Source organism: Pleurodeles waltl, chromosome 9 (assembly GCF_031143425.1).
Source record: "Pleurodeles waltl isolate 20211129_DDA chromosome 9, aPleWal1.hap1.20221129, whole genome shotgun sequence".
Classification (NCBI taxonomy): Eukaryota; Metazoa; Chordata; class Amphibia; order Caudata; family Salamandridae; genus Pleurodeles; species Pleurodeles waltl.
In genome coordinates this window covers 791304087-791325973 of record NC_090448.1, presented here as the reverse complement: position 1 = coordinate 791325973, position 21887 = coordinate 791304087, and the positions used below count along the sequence as shown (strand labels likewise).

The following is a 21887-nucleotide window of genomic DNA, read 5'->3' as shown; positions in this document are numbered from 1 at the left end:
CATCACTTATACAACATCCACGCACCTCAAACAACACACACCAACACATCCCCCCACACATCACAACAGACAGCACTTCGCACATCACACACACCACATCATGGCACCTCAAAGACACCCCAGGTTTTCTGAGGAGGAGCTCAGGGTCATGGTGGAGGAAATCATCCGGGTGGAGCCACAGCTATTCGGATCACAGGTGCAGCACACCTCCATTGCGAGGAAGATGGAGCTATGGCGGAGAATCGTTGATAGGGTCAACGCAGTGGGACAGCATCCAAGAACACGGGATGACATCAGGAAGAGGTGGAACGACCTACGGTGGAAGGTGCGTTCAGTGGTATCCAGACACCAGATTGCTGTACAGAGGACTGGCGGTGGACCCCCACCTCCTCCTCCACAACTAACAACATGGGAGGAACAAGTCTTGGCAATACTGCATCCTGAGGGCTTCGCAGGAGTAGCAGGAGGACTGGACTCTGGTAAGTCATATCTTAACTACTCACTCCCATCACTCCATCATCTTACATATGTCCCATTATCACAACCCACACATCTCAATACAAAGGCTCTGCATGCAACACCTGTGCATGGACCACTGTCACCAAAGAATGTCCAGTACAGATACCCACACAGACCCCAAACCAACTATCACAAAAGGGCTAACACAATGATGCAAGCACAGGAGTAGAGGGTACCTCACCCAATGCACAAGATGGCACACACAGATACTAAAACGATGCATATACACCCCAACAGGACCCCTACCCAACGTCACCGGACAGGAGGTGCCAGACATATCCAGTCCCCTCACAGAAGAGGCCCACAGTGATGATAGCAGCTCTGCACGCCTGGATCAAGATGACCAGCCCGGCCCAGCAGGGACCTCGGGACAGTCGGTTACCCTGACACAGTCCCAAACCACCACTGAACCTCCCCCCTCAGGAAACACCACCACAGCACCCACCCAGCGGGCCCATCCCTCTGTCCCCAGGACACGTCAATCAGCAGTGTGTCCACCACTACAGGGAACCCAGGCAAATCCACAAACCCGAGAAAACCAGGGGTCAGTGGCAGGGGGCACACGGTTCAGGGGACAGAGGCACAGGATAACAGGGAAGCTGGGAGGACTGCTGGGCGACAGGAGGAGGACAGGCCCAGGGAACGACATTCCACGAGGCATCATGGGAGCTTACCACCATTCCCAGGAGACCATGAACACAGTACTGGCCAAGTTTCAGGAGACCCAGCAGCTGCAGGCGGAACACTACCTGGGGATCAGGGAGGTCTTGAAGTCCATTAACAACACCCTGGTCACCATTGCAGGGGTGCTGGCAGACCTTGTCAACACCAGGAGGGACACAGTGGCACACCAACGGGCCCCTGACACTAGCCTGGACGATGAACAGCCGTCCACCTCCGCCAGCGCTAGTGGACAGGAGGCACCGCCACAGGACCAACAGGCCACCAGCACCCTACCCCCTGCAGAAGGAGAACCACCCAGCAAACGGTCCCTGAGATCCAGGAACAAGACAGAGAACATTGCCAAGACCCCCGCCAGGAAATAAGACCCTCCTGAATGTCACCCTTCTGTCCAATTTTGTCACCCTGTCCACCTTAAACTGCCATTGCTCCCCTTCCTATGCCCCATTAGACAATGCACCTGTGAGACCAAGAGACTGGACTCTGCCATGGACACTCCTCCACCATCACCCCAGCCCATTTCACCCCCCCCCCCCCCTCCACTTATTTGCACAGAAATAAACACCCTTGAATCACCAAAAAATCTGGAGTCAGTCTGTGCTTTCACAAATGTGTAATTGCAAAATCTCTGGAATATAGCAATGTCAATGTACTTGGTCACATACCAATGTTACACAGCTGTAGGCCAGAAGTAAGCATAGCAGAGGGCACAAATTGGGACCCAGATCTGTGAAATGGAAAGCCAAAGTGATATGTCAGGGTCCATACACAGAGTGAAAAAGGCAGACTTATGCTAGGTCCTGCAATGGTATGAGATTTGGGAAGCAGTTCCATCTTCTTACCTGTGTCTCACTGGAAGTATTGCATGATGATGTTGTTTTGGTTGTCAACACTAAAAGATGATGGACGGAGTGCTGAACAATGCAAACACTCACCCCCAGTCACAGATCTGGGTTTAATCCATCATTCTTTTGCTTGCCATGCCATTCCAGTTTGGACCCAGCCATATGCAAATCAGTCTTGACCCTGTTCCCCATGGGAACAGTCCAGCCCGAACTGCCAGACCAGGTCTTCCCTGGACCAGAAACAAGCATCCTGGGACCGGTTTCAGGGTATCACCCTTCATCAGCCAGGCTAACTTGAATCTGGTGGCATAGCAAGCACGGGACCCATGTCTGGGCATACCCTTCCCACTTGAGGCAACTTTAGCAACACAAAAGGATGATGGACGGAGTGCTGAACAATGCAAACACTCACCCCCAGTTGTTTTGGTTGTCTAGATCTTCTTCTTCTGCCTCCTCATCTTCACTGTCCACAGGCTCCACAGCTGCCACACGACCAGCATCAGGCCCATCCTCCTGCAGAAAAGGCACCTGCCGCTGCAAAGCCAGGTTGTGCAACATACAGCAGGCCACGATGATCTGGCACACCTTCTTCGGTGAGTAGTATAGGGAGCCACCTGTCAGATGGAGGCACCGTAATCTGGCCTTCAGGAGGCCGAAGGTGCGCTCGATTATCCTCCTAGTTCACCCATGTGCTTCATTGTAGCGTTCTTCTGCCCTTGTCCTGGGATTCCTCACTGGGGTCAGTAGCCATGACAGGTTGGGGTAACCAGAGTCACCTGCAAATATCGAGGGACAACAGTTAGACTTCCTCCAAACATTAGGGAATCTCCCATACCCAGACAGCAAATGAAATTGTGTGGGGACTTTAGGCTCCCCTATTAGCCACACATGGTGCCTTTGTAGTTGCCCCATCACATTCCTCAAAATGTAAGCGTCATGCACTGAGCCAGGATACTTGTCATTCTCATGGGAGATGTACTGGTCTGCCAAACACACCATCTGCACATTCATAGAATGGTAGCTCTTCCGGTTTCTATACACCTGTTCATTCCTGCGGGGGAGACAAATGCCAAATGTGTACCATCAGTGGCACCAGTGATGTTGGGGATATGTCCCAGGGCATAGAAGTCACCTTTCACTGTGGGCAAATCCTCCACTTGAGGGAAAACGATGTAGCTGCGCATGCGTTTCAGCAGGGCAGAAAACACTCTGGACAACACGTTAGAGAACATTGGCTGAGACATCCCTGATGCCATGGCAACTGTTGTTTGAAAAGACCCACTGGCAAGGAAATGGAGTACAGACAGGACCTGCAGTAGAGGGGGGATTCCTGTGGGATGGCGGATAGCTGACATCAGGTCAGGCTCCAACTGGGCACACAGTTCCTGGATTGTTGCACGATCAAGTCTGTAAGTGATAATGATGTGTCTGTCTTCAATTGTCGACAGGTCCACCAGGGGTCTGTACACCGGAGGATGCCACCATCTCATCACCTGCCCCAGCGGACGTGCCCTATGGAGGAGAACTGTGAGCAGAGGGTCATACAACACTTAGGTATCACAAGGCTGTTTTGCAAAAACTTTTCATTTTCTTTATGTGCCGTTGTCCATATTCCTGGCCTAATTAGGTGTGACGCAGTTATTTGGCCTGCCATGTGGCCCCTGAAATGGTGGCTGCCTGACCTGTAAGGTGGGACAAGGAAATGAGGTAACTGTGCTGGCGTTGTACACTGTTGCGGTAGGCGGTCGAAGACCGCAGCGCAATTCAGCATTGGTTAACATTGGGCCCTGTGGGTTCCAGGAGCCAATGACGGTGTACGCTAGCAGTGACGGTACGCACCGCCATGGATGTGACTTCCATTTTCTGTCTGTTCCCTCACTTGATACCTGACCTTCAACAGGAGAGGACCTACACTGCAAGTGCTGCTGTGACCTGTGTCTGGAAGTGACAATGGCTACAGTGTCTGGGGAAAGGGCCCCTGCCTTCACTTTGGAGGAGTTGGAGAAACTAGTGGATGGGGTCCTCCCCCAGTACACGCAACTGTACGTCCTCCAGACAAACAGGTGAGTACACTGTGAGCATGGTGGATGGCACATGATTGTATGGAGTGTCGTGGATGGAAGTGGGGGGGGACAGGCCAGCATGTGAGGATAGTGTGTGTGCATGTATGTCTGGGCCAGCGTGGGAGGTTTTTAGGCAATGTGTGAGAAGAACTGTACAGGAGAGTAACATCCATATTAGCTTCACTTTATCTCTAGGTCAGCACCCACCAGAAGAAGGGTGTTTTGCGTGCCATTGCCAGGGGAGTGCGGACCCTGGTGGTCTACCATAGACGGAGCACCCACTGCCAGAAAAGATGGGAGGGCCTGCGCCGCTGGAGCAAGAAGACGGCAGAGGCCCAGCTGGGGAGGGCCTCCCAACATGGAAGGGGTGCCTGTCACACCATGACCCCCCTGATGTACCAGATCCTGGCGGTGGCATATCCGGAGTTGGATGGGCGCTTGAGGGCATCACAGCAGCCACATGGTGTGAGTACACTCTCATTCAGCTGACTCTGCGCACTTTGATGAGGTGTCTGGGTGGGGGTGGTGGCCTGTGGGTTCCCCTAGGCCAGGGCAGATGCACAGAGGTAGATCCATTGATTTGCAGCCTCATTCCTACTCCAACCCCAAAGGTGGTATTTGCCCTCTACACCTAGTCAGGCTCCCATGGGTTCCAGCTGTGCATGAAATGGGTCTAGACAGAGTTCCCCTTGGGCATGTGCTTTTCCTCTGCACTGTTAGTGCATGGCTTAGTGCATAGGGCTGCTCCCTGTGTGTTGTGTCTGCCAACGGTAGTGGCGTTGCATGCACTGACCATGTGTCTCTTCTGTCTCCCCCCCCGCCCCAGTCAGCCCTGCTGCCCTCAGTGAGGAGGCTATTGACCTCCTGAGATCCTTCACTGTAGGGCAATCTACCATTTTTAATGCCATCCAGGGTGTTGAGAGGCATTTGCAGCAAACAAATGCATTCCTGGAGGGCATTCATTCTGGCCAGGCAGCCGAACAGAGAGCATTTCAGGCTCTGGCCTCAGCACTGATGGCAGCCATTGTCCCTGTGTCCAGCCTCCCCCCTCCAACTTCCTCCACCCAGACCCAATCCCCTGTACCTCAGCCTATCCCAAGCACACCATCAGACCAGCATGCACACTCATCAACACACAAGAGTGAACATGGCAAACATAAGCACCACACATCCCACAGGCACTCACACAAGTACCATCCCCATGCAGACACAGCAACATCCACTGCCTCCACTGTGTCCCCCTCCTCCACGTCCTACTCCTCCCTCCCTGTCTCGTCTCCACTCACACCTGCATGCACTACATCCTCAGCCACTACCTCCATCACCAGCACGCCCATCACCACACACCGCTCATGTGCACTCACCACCCCCACTACCATTCACACATCCCCTGTGTCCTCTCCCAGTGTGTCTGTGAGCCCTCCACCCAAAGTACACAAACACAGGCACACACCCACCCAACAGCCATCCACCTCACAACCGCCTCCGGCCCATGCACCTTCACCCAAATTCAGAAAACGTACACCTCTTACAACCACTACCTCTTCCTCCACTCCCAAACCCCCTCCATCTTCACATCCCAGTGTGTCTAAGAAACTTTTCCTGGCTAACATTGACCTTTTTACTGTGCCTCCCCCCGTCCTTCCCCTAGGGCCAGGCTATCCAGGTCCCAGCCCAGCACCTCAGCCACCAAATCCTCAAGCACAGTGGTCCCAGCAACTCCGGTCTCATCGCGGGCGCCACCCATCAGGGCTGCCAGTGTGCCACCTAGCGATGCCAAGGAGCAGGCCATTCCGCCACCTGCCAAGGTGAAGAAGGTGCCCACATGCCAGAGTGAGAAGCCACACCTACCAGCAAGCAAGAGCTCCTCCAAACCAAAAGAGGACAGTGGCAAGACAGCAGCAGCAACATCAAAGGTGGGGAAGGGACACAAGCTGAAGAGCAGGTCCGGACAGGGCACGGTGGCTCCGGCTGAGGGACCAGAGTCACCCCTTTTGTCAACCACAACATCAACCTGTAAGGCGGTGGACACCACCACCAGCACGTCTGCTGCCTCAGCAACAGTCCCCAGCATCATCCCCAGTGGGAAGCCGTCAGATGCTGCAGGAGACGTCCTTCTGTGTCCCTCAACAGGTGCAGACACATGTACCACCGCCAGCACCTCCGCCACAGACACGACGCAACCACTACCACCAGCCCCGTGACATGCTCAGACAGTGCCACTACAGCTAACATGGCAATCATCCACAGTGGGAAGCCGTCCGAGGCTGCAGGAGACGTCCTGGACCCTGCCCAGCGTCCATGAGGCATGACTCCCAGCACTGTTTGTACCTGCAGGTGGCAGGCGAAGTCGCAGCAGGGTGGAGTGTCGCTGCCTCCATGGTGTATCATGCTACCTGTTCCCAGGCAATCCCGTGGCACACACACTCAGGTGAGGGAATGGGACCTGCCACACTGCATGTGAAGACCTCTGGGCACCAAGCCCCCTCCAGAACCAGCGGAGAATGGCATCCACTAACCCAGTCCTTGGCAGGATGATGCACTCTGGGCACCCTCCAGAACCAGTGGAGAATGACATCCACTACCCCAGTCCTTGGCAGGATGAAGCACTCTGGGCACCAAGCCCCCTCCAGAACCAGTGGAGATTATTATCCACTTGAGAGACAGTGGCTTTGCACTCCCCAGGATACAGCAGTGGGCATGGAGCCCCCTCGTGGGGCAGTGGTGTCATCCCTTCATCCGGCTGAGGTGCCCCCTAGCCCCCTCCCCCTGAGGTGCCTGTTTATTTTCCATCTGATACCCCTGCAGTGTTCTCTCCGTTTTGAGTCAGGAATCTTGTGTGGGCTTCGCCCATGCATTTTGGGACACTGATACACGGACAATGATTTGATTAATATCCGGACTTGTGTAGTTTGTGTACATATTTATATATACTGATTTTTTAAATTGCCCTATCTGATTTTTATTGATTACACTTGTTACCATCATTTTCTTTTGTCCTTGCGTTCTTTCAGGGGGTTTATATGTAATGTTGCTGCATGTATTTGTGTGTATGGTGTTGAGGGTGGGGGTGTTGCGTGTGTGTGTCACTCTCTTTTCCCTCCCCTCCACCCTGTGTTGTAGTGCAGTACTCACCTTGGTCGTCAACGCCGTCTTTCCTGCTCCTGATACAAGAGGAGGAAGACCAGCATGGGCAGGACCTGTAGTTCGGGCTCCATGGCGTCCTGGTTCCTCGTTGGGTGTCGAGAGGTGAGTGGTTCCCTTCCAAATCCTGTTTCCGCCGTGCTTTTGATACCGCTGGTACTACCCCAGAAAAGGTGGCGGATAGGAGTGTTGTAATACAGTGGGCGGAACCTTGTGTTCTGCCTGTCTGTTGGCGGTTACCGCCACGGTGTTTGTTTCTACCGCCGTCTCGGTCGGAGTGTTAATGTGGCTGTCTATGTTGGCGGTTTCCGCCATGGTGGTGATTCCATTTTCTTTTCCCGTCGGCCTGTTGGCGGTATTACCGCTGCTTTAACATCGACCGCCAGGGTTGTAATGAGGGCCATTGTCTCCAAAATATGTACAGCAGTAATAAATTATAATGTTCGCCTTATCTCAAAGAACAAGAGTAAATGGAAAATTGAATTTGAGGGAATTATCTCAGACTCTAACTTCTCCAGATATTTACAAAATAAGCAATATAGGCTGTGTTGGCACAGTAACTCGAACCCTAGACACAAGTTAGTCACCTGCAGATATGCACATTGGTGTTTTCCCTTATTACTACTGGTGACAGTATCTATAAACATTGGTGGTGGGAGATATGACCTCTTAAGAACAAATATAACTCCCACTGTGAAGGAGTTTAGGGCCATATGTAAAATTAAAAGAAAATACTTTATTAAAGCACTATTGTGGTGGTCTGTAAGGCTGGTATGTGTGTACTATGTGGCTTCTAGTTCTGACACCTGCAGGAATGAATTTCTCCTGTGTTCTCCTGTTCTGCATTCCATTTACACATTATAAATTTTTGGGGGGAATATGTTTACTGTTTTATGCATGACAACATAAATACTGAATGTAAAGAAATGGCTCCCTGTTGCAGTTACCCCCCACTTTTTGCCTGATACTGATGCTGACTTGACTGAGAAGTGTGCTGGGACCCTGCTAACCAGGCCCCAGCACCAGTGTTCTTTCACCTAAAATGTACCATTGTTTCCACAATTGGCACAACCCTGGCACCTAGGTAAGTCCCTTGTAACTGGTACCCCTGGTACCAAGGGCCCTGATGCCAGGGAAGGTCTCTAAGGGCTGCAGCATGTCTTATGCCACCCTAGGGACCCCTCACTCAGCACAGACACACTGCTTGCCAGCTTGTGTGTGCTGGTGGGGAGAAAATGACTAAGTCGACATGGCACTCCCCTCAGGGTGCCATGCCAACCTCCCACTGCCTGTGGCATAGGTAAGTCACCCCTCTAGTAGGCCTTACAGCCCTAAGGCAGGGTGCACTATACCACAGGTGAGGGCATATGTGCATGAGCACTATGCCCCTACAGTGTCTAAGCAAAACCTTAGACATTGTAAGTGCAGGGTAGCCATAAGAGTATATGGGCTGGGAGTCTGTCAAAAACGAACTCCACAGCTCCATAATGGCTACACTGAATATTGAGAAGTTTAGTATCAAACTTCTCAGAATAATAAACCCACACTGATGCCAGTGTTGGATTTATAAAAAAATGCACACAGAGAGCATCTTAGAGATGCCCCCTGTATTTTACCCAATTGTTCAGTGTAGGCTGACTGGTTCCAGCAGCCTGCCACACTAGAGACATGTTGCTGGCCCCATGGGGAGAGTGCCTTTGTCACTCTGAGGCCAGTAACAAAGCCTGCACTGGGTGGAGATGCTAACACCTCCCCCAGGCAGGAGCTGTCACACCTGGCGGTGAGCCTCAAAGGCTCACCCCTTTGTGCCAGCACCGCAGGACACTCCAGCTAGTGGAGTTGCCCGCCCCCTCCGACCACAGCCCCCACTTTTGGCGGCAAGGCCTCAGAAAATAATGAGAAAAACAAGGAGGAGTCACTGGCCAGTCAGGACAGCCCCTAAGGTGTCCTGAGCTGAAGTGACTCTAACTTTTAGAAATCCTCCATCTTGATGGAGGATTCCCCAATAGGATTAGGGAAGTGACCCCCTCCCCTTGGGAGGAGGCACAAAGAGGGTGTACCCACCCTCAGGGCTAGTAGCCATTGGCTGCTAACCACCCAGACCTAAACACACCCTTAAATTTAGTATTTAAGGGCTCCCCTGAACCTAAGAATTTAGATTCCTGCAACTTACCGAAGAAGAAGACTGCTGAGCTGAAAACCCCTGCAGAAGAAGAAAGAAGACACCAACTGCTTTGGCCCCAGTCCTACCGGCCTGTCTCCTGCCTTCTAAAGAACCCTGCTCCAGCGACGCTTTCTCCAGGACCAGCGACCTCTGAATCCTCAGAGGACTGCCCTGCTTCCAAGAGACCAAGAAACTCCTGAGGACAGCGGTACTGCTCCAAAAAGACTGCAACTTTGTTTCGAAGGAGCAGATTTAAAGACCCCTGCAACTCCCCGCAAGAAGCGTGAGACTTGCAACACTGCACCCGGCGACCCCGACTCCACTGGTGGAGAACCAACACCTCAGGGAGGACCCTCCGGCAACTCCGAGTCCGTGAGTAACCAAAGTTGTCCCCCCTGAGCCCCCACAGCGACGCCTGCAGAGGGAATCCCGAGGCTCCCCCTGACCGCGACTGCCTGAACTCCATTTCCCGACGGCTGGAAAAGACCCTGCACCCGCAGCCCCCAGCACCTAAAGGAACGGAACTCCTGTGCAGGAGTGACCCCCAGGAAGCCCTCTCCCTTGCCCAGGTGGTGGCTACCCCGAGGAGCCCCCCCCTTGCCTGCCTGCAACGCTGAAGAGATCCCGTGATCTCTCATTGATTTACATTGAAAACCCGACGCTTGTTTCTACACTGCACCCGGCCGCCCCAGTGCCGCTGAGGGTGTACTTTTTGTGTGAACTCGTGTCCCCCCCCAGTGCCCTACAAAACCCCCCTGGTCTGCCCTCCGAAGACGCGGGTACTTACCTGCTGGTAGACCGGAACCGGGGCACCCCCTTCTCTCCATTGCAGCCTATGCGTTTTGGGCACCTCTTTGACCTCTGCACCTGACCGGCCCTGAGCTGCTGGTGTGGTAACTTTGGGGTTGCTCTGAACCCCCAACGGTGGGCTACCTTGGACCCAAACCTGAGACTTGTAAGTGATTTACTTACCTGACAAAACTAACAAAACTTACCTCCCCCAGGAACTGTGAAAATTGCACTGTGTCCACTTTTAAAACAGCTTATTGTGTTTTATGTAAAAAGTATACATGCTAATGTAATGATTTAAAGTTCCTGAAGTACTTACCTGCAATACCTTTCAAATGAGATATTACATGTAGAATTTGAACCTGTGGTTCTTAAAATAAACTAAGAAAATATATTTTTCTATAACAAAACCTATTGGCTGGATTTGTCTCTGAGTGTGTGTTCCTCATTTATTGCCTGTGTGTATGTACAACAAATGCTTAACACTACTCCTTTGATAGGCCTACTGCTCGACCACACTACCACAAAATAGAGCATTAGTATTATCTCTTTTTGCCACTATCTTACCTCTAAGGGGAACCCTTGGACTCTGTGCATACTATTCCTTACTTTGAAATAGTGCATACAGAGCCAACTTCCTACATTGGTGGCAGCGGTGGGATACAAGACTTTGCATTTGCTGGACTACTCAGCCAATACCTGATCACACGACAAATTCCAAAAATTGTCATTAGAAATTGTTTTTGCAATTTGAAATTTTTCTAAATTCTTAAAAGACCTGCTAGGGCCTTGTGTTAGATCCTGTTTAGCATTTCTTTTAGAGTTTAAAAGTTTGGTAAAAGTTTGAATTAGAACCTAGAACTAGTTTTAGTTTCTTAAAAAGTATTCCAACTTTTAGAAGCATAATGTCTAGTGCAGAGATGAATGTGGTGGAACTCGACACCACACCTTACCTCCATCTTAAGATGAGGGAGCTAAGGTCACTCTGTAAAATAAAGAAAATAGTAATGGGCCCCAGACCTTCCAAACTACAGCTCCAGGAGCTGTTGGCAGAGTTTGAAAAGGCCAACCCCTCTGAGGATGGCAACTCAGAGGATGATGATAGTGACTTGGAGGGTGATTCCCCCCTACCAGTCCCATCTAGGGAAGACAGGGCCTCTCAAGCCCTCACTCCACAAATCATAGTCAGAGATGCTGGCTCCCTCACAGGAGGGACCAACCTCTCTGAAATCACTGAGGATAACTCCAGTGAAGAGGACATCCAGTTAGCCAGGATGGCCAAAAGATTGGCTTTGGAAAGACAGATCCTAGCCATAGAAAGGGAAAGACAAGAGATGGGCCTAGGACCCATCAATGGTGGCAGCAACATAAATAGGGTCAGAGATTCTCCTGACATGTTGAAAATCCCTAAAGGGATTGTAACTAAATATGAAGATGGTGATGACATCACCAAATGGTTCACAGCTTTTGAGAGGGCTTGTGTAACCAGAAAAGTGAACAAATCTCACTGGGGTGCTCTCCTTTGGGAAATGTTCACTGGAAAGTGTAGGGATAGACTCCTCACACTCTCTGGAAAAGATGCAGAATCCTATGACCTCATGAAGGGTACCCTGATTGAGGGCTTTGGATTCTCCACTGAGGAGTATAGAATTAGATTCAGGGGGGCTCAAAAATTCTCGAGCCAGACCTGGGTTGATTTTGTAGACTACTCAGTGAAAACACTGGATGGTTGGGTAACTGGAAATGAAGTGCATGACTATGTTGGGCTTTATAATTTGTTTATGAAAGAACACATTTTAAGTAACTGCTTCAATGAAAAGTTGCATCAGTATCTGGTAGACCTAGGTCCAATTTCTCCCCAAGAATTGGGAAAGAAGGCAGACCACTGGGTCAAGACTAGGGTAACCAAAACTTCCACTGGGGGTGACCAAAAGAAAGGGGTTACAAAACCTCCTCAGGAGAAAGTGGGTGACACTAGAAACAAAGAAAAAGAGTCCTCTGTAGGCCCCCAAAAACCAGACCAGGTGGATGGGCCCCAAGACACAACCCAAACCAAAGGTGGGTACCAGGGTAAGAACTGGGATGCCACTAAGGCATGGTGCCATAACTGTAAACAGACAGGGCACCACACCAAGGACACTTCTTGTCCCAAAAACAAACCCCCTAGCAAAATCCCAGGGGTGACCAGTGTAGCCATTGGGGATGACTCCTCAGATGAGGAGGTCTTCATAGCCTTCAACTGGAAAAAGGGCCCAACAGGTGAGTTGGAGATTCCAGAGGGAAGTAGACACTTCCACCACCTACTGGTGAATGGAATCCCAGCCACTGCCCTGAGAGACACTTGTGCCAGTCACACTATTGTGCATGACAGGCTGGTGTTCTCAAACCAGTACATACCAGGTGAGACTGCCAGAGTAAGAGTTAGCCCAGACAGGGTCACTGATAGGCCTGTGGCTTTTGTGCCCATAGAAGTGGGTGGGACTTTTAGCTGGAGAAGGGTGGTAGTCAGTACAGACCTCCCCCTTGATTGTCTCCTTGGAAATGACTACCCAGAGGTTAGTCAGAGCCCAAGAGAGGAACTGGTCCAGTGCCAGTCCTCTCCCAAGGATTCTGGAGTTCCTGCCTCTGCAGTAAATGCAAGTAGGCCCCAGAAGAAAAAGAAAAGGAAACAGAGTAGGAAAGGTGGACAACCTTTAGCCAAGGTTCCAGCAAGCCAAGGAGATTCTGCTCCAGTAGGGGAGAACTCCAAAAGTGGCTCTGATAAAGTCCAGCCTGACCCACAAGAAGTCCTGGCTAGTCAGGCAACTGTTAAGTCTGAGTGGGTTGCTCCTCAGCTAACAGAAGAAAGAGTGGAAGAAGGGTGTTTACTACAAGATGTGGTAACCCCCCACTCTAATACAGCAGACAGGCACCCTGAACCCAAAGAAGCCTGTAACTTAGCCCCTTCCCTTGTAGGTGAAGAGCTAAAGGTGTGGTTCTGGGCACTGACAGCTGTCAGTGGCCTCTGCTGGGTGTTAGCCTTTATGGCTGCACTATCCTTGGCATGGTGGTCAGACCCCATGCCAAATAGCAAGTTAGGCCCCCTGACCCTGTTGGTCATGGTGGGGTTACTCCAGCTCTGGGTAACCTCTTTGGGTAAGCTAGGGGTGACCCTGGCTAAGATAAGATTAGCAGAGGTGGATACCTCTAACCCCAAAATAGAGAGAATGGGTGAAGACATAAAAAGCACAGACAAGAGGCAATTCAGACTAGGTCCTATTACTGTGGAAGTGGGTCAGTTCCCCAGAGGGAATGACCTGAACAGGAGGATGTAAGGCAGAGTAGGCCCTGCAACAAACCAGCCTATTTCCTCTACTCTTCCTCGCCTGACAGACTAGGAAGACTCTTCCAGCTTTGGCTGAGTCTCCTGGCCTGTGGGCTGGGGGGGGCTTGTGTAAAGAAATGGCTCCCTGTTGCAGTTACCCCCCACTTTTTGCCTGATACTGATGCTGACTTGACTGAGAAGTGTGCTGGGACCCTGCTAACCAGGCCCCAGCACCAGTGTTCTTTCACCTAAAATGTTCCATTGTTTCCACAATTGGCACAACCCTGGCACCTAGGTAAGTCCCTTGTAACTGGTACCCCTGGTACCAAGGGCCCTGATGCCAGGGAAGGTCTCTAAGGGCTGCAGCATGTCTTATGCCACCCTAGGGACCCCTCACTCAGCACAGACACACTGCTTGCCAGCTTGTGTGTGCTGGTGGGGAGAAAATGACTAAGTCGACATGGCACTCCCCTCAGGGGGCCATGCCAACCTCCCACTGCCTGTGGCATAGGTAAGTCACCCCTCTAGTAGGCCTTACAGCCCTAAGGCAGGGTGCACTATACCACAGGTGAGGGCATATGTGCATGAGCACTATGCCCCTACAGTGTCTAAGCAAAACCTTAGACATTGTAAGTGCAGGGTAGCCATAAGAGTATATGGGCTGGGAGTCTGTCAAAAACGAACTCCACAGCTCCATAATGGCTACACTGAATACTGGGAAGTTTAGTATCAAACTTCTCAGAATAATAAACCCACACTGATGCCAGTGTTGGATTTATTAAAAAATGCACACAGAGAGCATCTTAGAGATGCCCCCTGTATTTTACCCAATTGTTCAGTGTAGGCTGACTGGTTCCAGCAGCCTGCCACACTAGAGACATGTTGCTGGCCCCATGGGGAGAGTGCCTTTGTCACTCTGAGGCCAGTAACAAAGCCTGCACTGGGTGGAGATGCTAACACCTCCCCCAGGCAGGAGCTGTCACACCTGGTGGTGAGCCTCAAAGGCTCACCCCTTTGTGCCAGCACCGCAGGACACTCCAGCTAGTGGAGTTGCCCGCCCCCTCCGGCCACGGCCCCCACTTTTGGCGGCAAGGCCGGAGAAAATAATGAGAAAAACAAGGAGGAGTCACTGGCCAGTCAGGACAGCCCCTAAGGTGTCCTGAGCTGAAGTGACTCTAACTTTTAGAAATCCTCCATCTTGCAGATGGAGGATTCCCCAATAGGATTAGGGATGTGACCCCCTCCCCTTGGGAGGAGGCACAAAGAGGGTGTACCCACCCTCAGGGCTAGTAGCCATTGGCTGCTAACCCCCCCAGACCTAAACACGCCCTTAAATTTAGTATTTAAGGGCTCCCCTGAACCTAAGAATTTAGATTCCTGCACCTTACCGAAGAAGAAGACTGCTGAGCTGAAAACCCCTGCAGAAGAAGAAAGAAGACACCAACTGCTTTGGCCCCAGTCCTACCGGCCTGTCTCCTGCCTTCTAAAGAACCCTGCTCCAGCGACGCTTTCTCCAGGACCAGCGACCTCTGAATCCTCAGAGGACTGCCCTGCTTCCAAGAGACCAAGAAACTCCCGAGGACAGCGGTACTGCTCCAAAAAGACTGCAACTTTGTTTCGAAGGAGCAGATTTAAAGACCCCTGCAACTCCCCGCAAGAAGCGTGAGACTTGCAACACTGCACCCGGCGACCCCGACTCGACTGGTGGAGAACCAACACCTCAGGGAGGACCCTCCGGCGACTCCGAGTCCGTGAGTAACCAAAGTTGTCCCCCCTGAGCCCCCACAGCGACGCCTGCAGAGAGAATCCCGAGGCTCCCCCTGACCGCGACTGCCTGAACTCCATTTCCCGACGGCTGGAAAAGACCCTGCACCCGCAGCCCCCAGCACCTAAAGGAACGGAACTCCTGTGCAGGAGTGACCCCCAGGAAGCCCTCTCCCTTGCCCAGGTGGTGGCTACCCCGAGGAGCCCCCCCCTTGCCTGCCTGCAACGCTGAAGAGATCCCGTGATCTCTCATTGATTTACATTGAAAACCCGACGCTTGTTTCTACACTGCACCCGGCCGCCCCAGTGCCGCTGAGGGTGTACTTTTTGTGTGAACTCGTGTCCCCCCCGGTGCCCTACAAAACCCCCCTGGTCTGCCCTCCGAAGACGCGGGTACTTACCTGCTGGTAGACCGGAACCGGGGCACCCCCTTCTCTCCATTGCAGCCTATGCGTTTTGGGCACCTCTTTGACCTCTGCACCTGACCGGCCCTGAGCTGCTGGTGTGGCAACTTTGGGGTTGCTCTGAACCACCAACGGTGGGCTACCTTGGACCCAAACCTGAGACTTGTAAGTGATTTACTTACCTGACAAAACTAACAAAACTTACCTCCCCCAGGAACTGTGAAAATTGCACTAAGTGTCCACTTTTAAAACAGCTTATTGTGTTTTATGTAAAAAGTATACATGCTAATGTAATGATTTAAAGTTCCTGAAGTACTTACCTGCAATACCTTTCAAATGAGATATTACATGTAGAATTTGAACCTGTGGTTCTTAAAATAAACTAAGAAAAGATATTTTTCTATAACAAAACCTATTGGCTGGATTTGTCTCTGAGTGTGTGTTCCTCATTTATTGCCTGTGTGTATGTACAACAAATGCTTAACACTACTCCTTTGATAAGCCTACTGCTCGACCACACTACCACAAAATAGAGCATTAGTATTATCTCTTTTTGCCACTATCTTACCTCTAAGGGGAACCCTTGGACTCTGTGCATACTATTCCTTACTTTGAAATAGTGCATACAGAGCCAACTTCCTACACTGAACAATAACTCAACCAACCCAACTCCCTGACCACCACTTTGTCCCACATGAATCTCAATACAGTTGCAAAACAGAAGTCTTGTTTCAGTCATCATTCACTGTCTCTCAGGTCCCCCATCCTAGCATCCTGGCTCGTGTGTGTGTGTAAGGCCTGTCTGTAGGCGTGTGTCTCCTTCCATCTGGTACTAGTGATGGGTGTGTCTTATTCATCCATGCCCGCTTGCACATTCTTAATTCTACACAAGAAAACTTTGTTTTAATAATTTGTAATTGGGACAGTTGCTCCTGAGGATGTGGCTGAGGCATTTCATTAAAGGATAACTAAAACCTGATCTTGTCTCCAACCTCTACAATTTCTGAAATTTACTTGCTACTTTCTAGATTTCCTTCTGTGTTGTAAGATCAGTGGACTCAAGGATTCCCTCCCACAGCCCCATTGAGGAACTCTCATTCTTCATCAGCGAGGGTGAGCAACTCAGGGGTGTGTGTGGAATTTAATAAAATATCTTCTTGCCAGTGAGACAGGTTGCTTCTTAAATCTAATTGTCCTGTAGAAAAAAATCTCCGTGTCTCTTTGATGCCAAATAGTGCGGCAACAAATTATGGCAGCAATCTCATTATGTAAGAGCTCTGATAAAAGCCTCTATGAGTAAGCCAGGGTTACTACTATAGCAGGGCTTGAATACTTGCAATTTCAATCACTATTATAGCAATTTCCTTATTTTGCCACCTTTCCGCAGATCTGTATGCTGGAGGAAGCAGTAAGCAATAGTTCCAGGGCTGAAATGCCTTTGAGTCTGCAAGCATACTAAACTTGCATATGTGCGGGCCTGGCAGCTCCTACAACATAAAGTGTTTACAAAATCCATGTAAAAACAAGATACACATTGACGAAACCAAAAGACTCACAAAAAATGTCATATTGGTTGGTTTTGCCAGTGCTTGTTTATTTTCATGCTTACCATAATCTTGTTGAAAATGGTTACACTGATTTTCCATTAGGAATATTTTTGGGAAATACTAGCATGCATCAACACATTTTACAAAATGACGCTTCAAAGAAATAGCACCTAAAATTTCATAGTAGCAAAACATTTTTGTTTCCTACTCGCATTTATTTCTGAACATTTTATTTTGAAAGCAGAGAATTAGCACTCTTACAAGCTTCTGCAAACATTTGCATCTAATCAGACAGCATTCTGGGAGCATTATACTTAGCCTCATATTGTTAAACTTTTCAAGCATATGTACACTTTTTTTTATTTTTTTTTACTGGAACCACTGTCAGTAGTGCAGTGTGACCTTAAAATGTATATTTACCGCACTCGTACTAATAATGAAGGCTTTTCATTAATGAACCATAAATACAATATCGAACAGCATTAACATATGGACACATATATTACCTCATCTGCAGACAGTTCCCTTCTCTGTAGACTAGTAGCCAAAGTGTTTGTGCCAGCGGGGGATGGGCCTACATGTCCCAAGGACAAAATAAATATGAAAACTTGTTGCCCTTGACTCCAAACAATGTGTCTGAGAGGAATTCCACATCCCTGGCAACTTGTACACAGTTAGGGCCATCTTTGCCCCTTCAGAGACAGTTCACTCCATCAGAGAGACAATGTCGGACCTCCAGTCACACACATGTACTTTATTCTAATTTGTAAGAAAGCCTATGAGGGCTCCACCAGGATCTGAGCCTTAGATGGATTCTTCTGTGTTCCCAACCTATTGAAAAGGCCTTGGCATTTTCCACTCTTTGCACAAGGATAGGTGGAATGAATGGGCAACAGTAATATATTTTTAAGGCCAATATTGCATTCTTTCATCATTTCGAAATTTAATTGTTGAAAGGTCCAATATTGCTTTCATTCCTCATTTTGAATTTAAATTGTTGAATGATTTGCTTCAGCAGCTTTACAAGACGTAATTGAAAGAGCCTAATCTGTTACACAGATTACAGTTTGATTTTCATTAGTAAATAGTAGCTAACTTGATCTTTTGCGCTTTGTACTAGATGCTGTTTTATACATTTCATCTTGTCTTGGGCATTTGTAAAATGTAACCCTGTTGTGTTTTTCGCTAAACTGCTATCTCACTTGTTTTGAGCATTTAGTCATCTTTTTCTGCTTCAAACTGAACCAATTAATTTTCAGTTGTATGCTTTTTTTAATCTTCACTACTCTTCATTAATTGATAATGTTCGCTTGTAATTCTCGTAATTGTATCTGAGTGTCATTGCTGTGTTTTGCAGAAGTAATTATGCCCTGACCTGTGCAGTGTACTGTTACAACACTAAAAAATAAATACAATTTGTTTATAATATATATATAGTTACTACTCATAGTTGTTTCTCATAGGTTTGACTAACATTTGCTTGTTTTCTGCTACAACTACCAGGAATAAAAAACTACTCACACGTCTCTCATACAAACAGATGTGGTTTATTATACAAGGTGAAAATAACTACAAAAATTATTCAATCATGAAGGGCTCTGTTTTAATGTCTCAGACTGAGATTGAGCAACCCCTCTTTATTTTTCATTTTGTTTCTCTTGTTTTTTATCTGGGTATCGGGGTATTCGCTTTTCAAATGAATTGTGGGATCCTACTTCTTAGGCCATTTCATGTATTTCAATACTTGCAAAATGGTACAAACTGTTGGATGAGGTTGGTAGTTGCAAGCTCAGGAGCTCCTAGTTCTGAGATTGTGTTTCACTAAGTAAATTAATCATCAGGACGTAGTCTCTTGTAGTTTGCTGGTCACTAAGAAATGTGAATCATACGGTTGGCCTTGCCGCAATAAGATACCTTTTAAGTGAATTGATATGAAGCCCTCTCTATGCTTTGAAGTCGTCCGGCCTATCTGCTTGAATGTTTGTGGGTGTATGATCTGTTCTTGCAGCCGCTCTTCTGCTATGCAGAGTTTGTGGATGTTTATGCTAATTATTTTGTTTCCATTTGCATAATTGCTTGTGCACTGGAACACTGATGTTTGAATGCACCTTGTTCGACTCTTAACAGCTGTTCTTTTATTGCAGAGATCATTCTGCCATGGACTCCCTCCTACTCCCAAAGTTCTTGTAAGTTGCCAGAGAATGATACACAACACTCACAGTTCACATTGGGACTAAGTGTGTTACATACCCAAGCTTTGGCCTTTGCAGGTATTTCACAGTCACAACGACAACACTTCTCACAGTATTGCTAGTGATCACTTTGGTATCACTGGTATAGGTCATCTTTACCTAACGCTTTGTGTGGGCCTGTTGAACACCGAATCTTTGTGGGCATAACCTTGCCTATCTCCACGTAGGAAGGCAGCCATATGCAGCTATTATGATCACGTCCTTTGGCCTTAATCTTTATCAACTCATGTGGTCACTATGACAATCCCCTTTTCCCACCCATGTCCTTGCTTATTCGCCATATTCTTTCCCACCTCTATAATGATGATCTTAACTTGTCACTTTCCTCACTTTTTGTATTTTTTTTTACCAGATGGGAGCTTGTTTCTCCAAAGTGTTTAACGGCTGTCCACTAAAGATCAACTCAGCAGTGACCTGGATTCACCCGGAGACACGAGGTGAGGTGTGCAGAGATACTGGGTGCGTGGATACGCGAGTCCTCACAGGTTCTGTACAGGGTGATTGGGAGACCGCATAGCTGGTACGAAAAAAGACATGGCCTCTTGCGTTCAGTGAGAACTGTAGCTTTAGTGTGAGATTGCATGGCAATTCGGTCTTTCTCCTTTTTCTTTCTGTTATCATTAATGTTATATGTGTCAGTGAGGTCCTTAAGGTACTAATGGATTGAAATGTAAGGTGCTGTCGTTACCACTGCCTAAATGTTTACTAGTGTAACATGAGGCAAGAGGGTGAAGGGCATGGGCTGCCCTAATATGAAAAAGGAACCATGATGCAGCAAACATGATGTACAGAATAGTGAAAAATAGTATATTCGAGCATAGTAGTAGTAAAAAAGACTGGCAGCGAGGAGTACCTGGTTCTTTGTCACTTATACAAATCATATTGCTTTATCTGATCATGAGCCCTTAGAAAAATTGTGAACTTCGGGCACAAACCACTTCAGTCTATCTCATAGAGGTAATTTGTGTGGACTCTGATCCATTACTAATGACTGACAGACTGATCACCACACATCAAAATAGTGAAATGTGGCCAGAAAATAGATTCAAAGACAGTGTGCAACCAAATGGCACTGGAATAAAGTTTGTGCCCCCTCTCTAAGCCAAGTAACAACAGTGCTGACATGAAAAACACAGAGAAGAAGGAAGGAAGCCAAAACAAAAGTGGTCGAGGGATTACTGCTGCAAGAGACACGTTTGGGAATCCATTGGGTGTTCACAGAGTTGTCTCTGGGATTCTCAGGTCGACTGAAGAAATTATGTAGGTTGGGAAACCTAGGGAATTTCTGCAGCATAGAAAAACAAAAAGTTGAAAAAGAATCCAGAATCTTCAGGAAAGAAAAGATGAATCACTTGGCCTTCTCATGTTTTGCACCAATACCATGAAACATTACTCGTTCAAAATCTTCCAAACGCCATGTTCCATAACCGTCAGAAAACAACTTAGGAACCTGCTCAAACATTCTATACGGCAGACAGTTGACCATATAGTTATAGGAACAGTTATAGGAACAGGGGAAACACCTGTAATCACTGCCTTCTCCTCCTCGACCTGTTTATTCACACTGATCACAATTCCTCTCCCTTTTTCCAGTGGCACTTTCACTTCCATACCCTCCCCTGCAACTTGACTTTCCTATACCCTCCAACCCGGTGCACTTCATTTGCCCCTCCTTGATCACCTCCCACACCTGAGATGTGCATTTCGATAATTCTGCTGCGTTGTGTTTGTGGCATATATGTCCACCATATGTAGTTGTAAGTGTCTAACCACAGACACGGAGAATGGAGTAGGGACCACATGTACGTAGCTTTTTTCTTGTCGCAAATAGCCCGATTTGCAGAATCGGGCTATTTGCGACAAGAAAAAAAGCACTTTGGTATGTACAGACCCTATTTTGTGATTCAGTTATCTATTTAGCGAATCGCAAAATAGGTTTGCGAGTCGCAATTAGTAAGGGGCGTTCCCTTTCTAATTGTGATTTGCAGTGCGATGTAGGATTGTTTTGTGACTGTGAATGCAGTCACAAAACAATCACAGTAAGCACCAATTTCAAATTGGTGCTAACCCATTCACAAAGGGGAAGGGGTAAAATATTTTTTCAGAGCAGACAGTGGGCCCACCGACCACTGCCTGGTCTGAAAAAATAAAAAGAAAACTTTTCATTTTTGTTTTTGAAATGCATCCCGTTTTCCTTTAAGGAAATCGAGCTGCATTTAAATAAAAAACCTGCTTTATTTAAAAGCAGTCACAGACATGATGGTCTGCTTTCCCCAGCAGGCCACCATCCCTGTGAGTGTAGCCATTCCCAATGGGGTCGTAAACTGTGACCTACCTCATTAATATTAATGAGGTAGGTTATTAATATTAATGAGGTAGGTCATTTGCGACCCCATTGGGATATGCAAACA

At 48.5% G+C, this 21887-nt stretch overlaps 1 protein-coding gene across 2 annotated transcripts in view; it reads left to right on the top strand.

Annotated features, from left to right (window-relative positions):
- MAP4K2 (mitogen-activated protein kinase kinase kinase kinase 2) overlaps nt 1-21887 on the top strand; it is a 305818-nt gene that overhangs the window by 216678 nt on the left and 67253 nt on the right. For both annotated transcript variants that reach the window (XM_069208012.1, XM_069208011.1), the window contains 2 exons: nt 19369-19410; nt 19829-19913. In XM_069208012.1, the coding sequence (XP_069064113.1) occupies nt 19369-19410; nt 19829-19913 (127 nt within the window). The remainder of the gene's footprint in view (nt 1-19368; nt 19411-19828; nt 19914-21887) is intronic.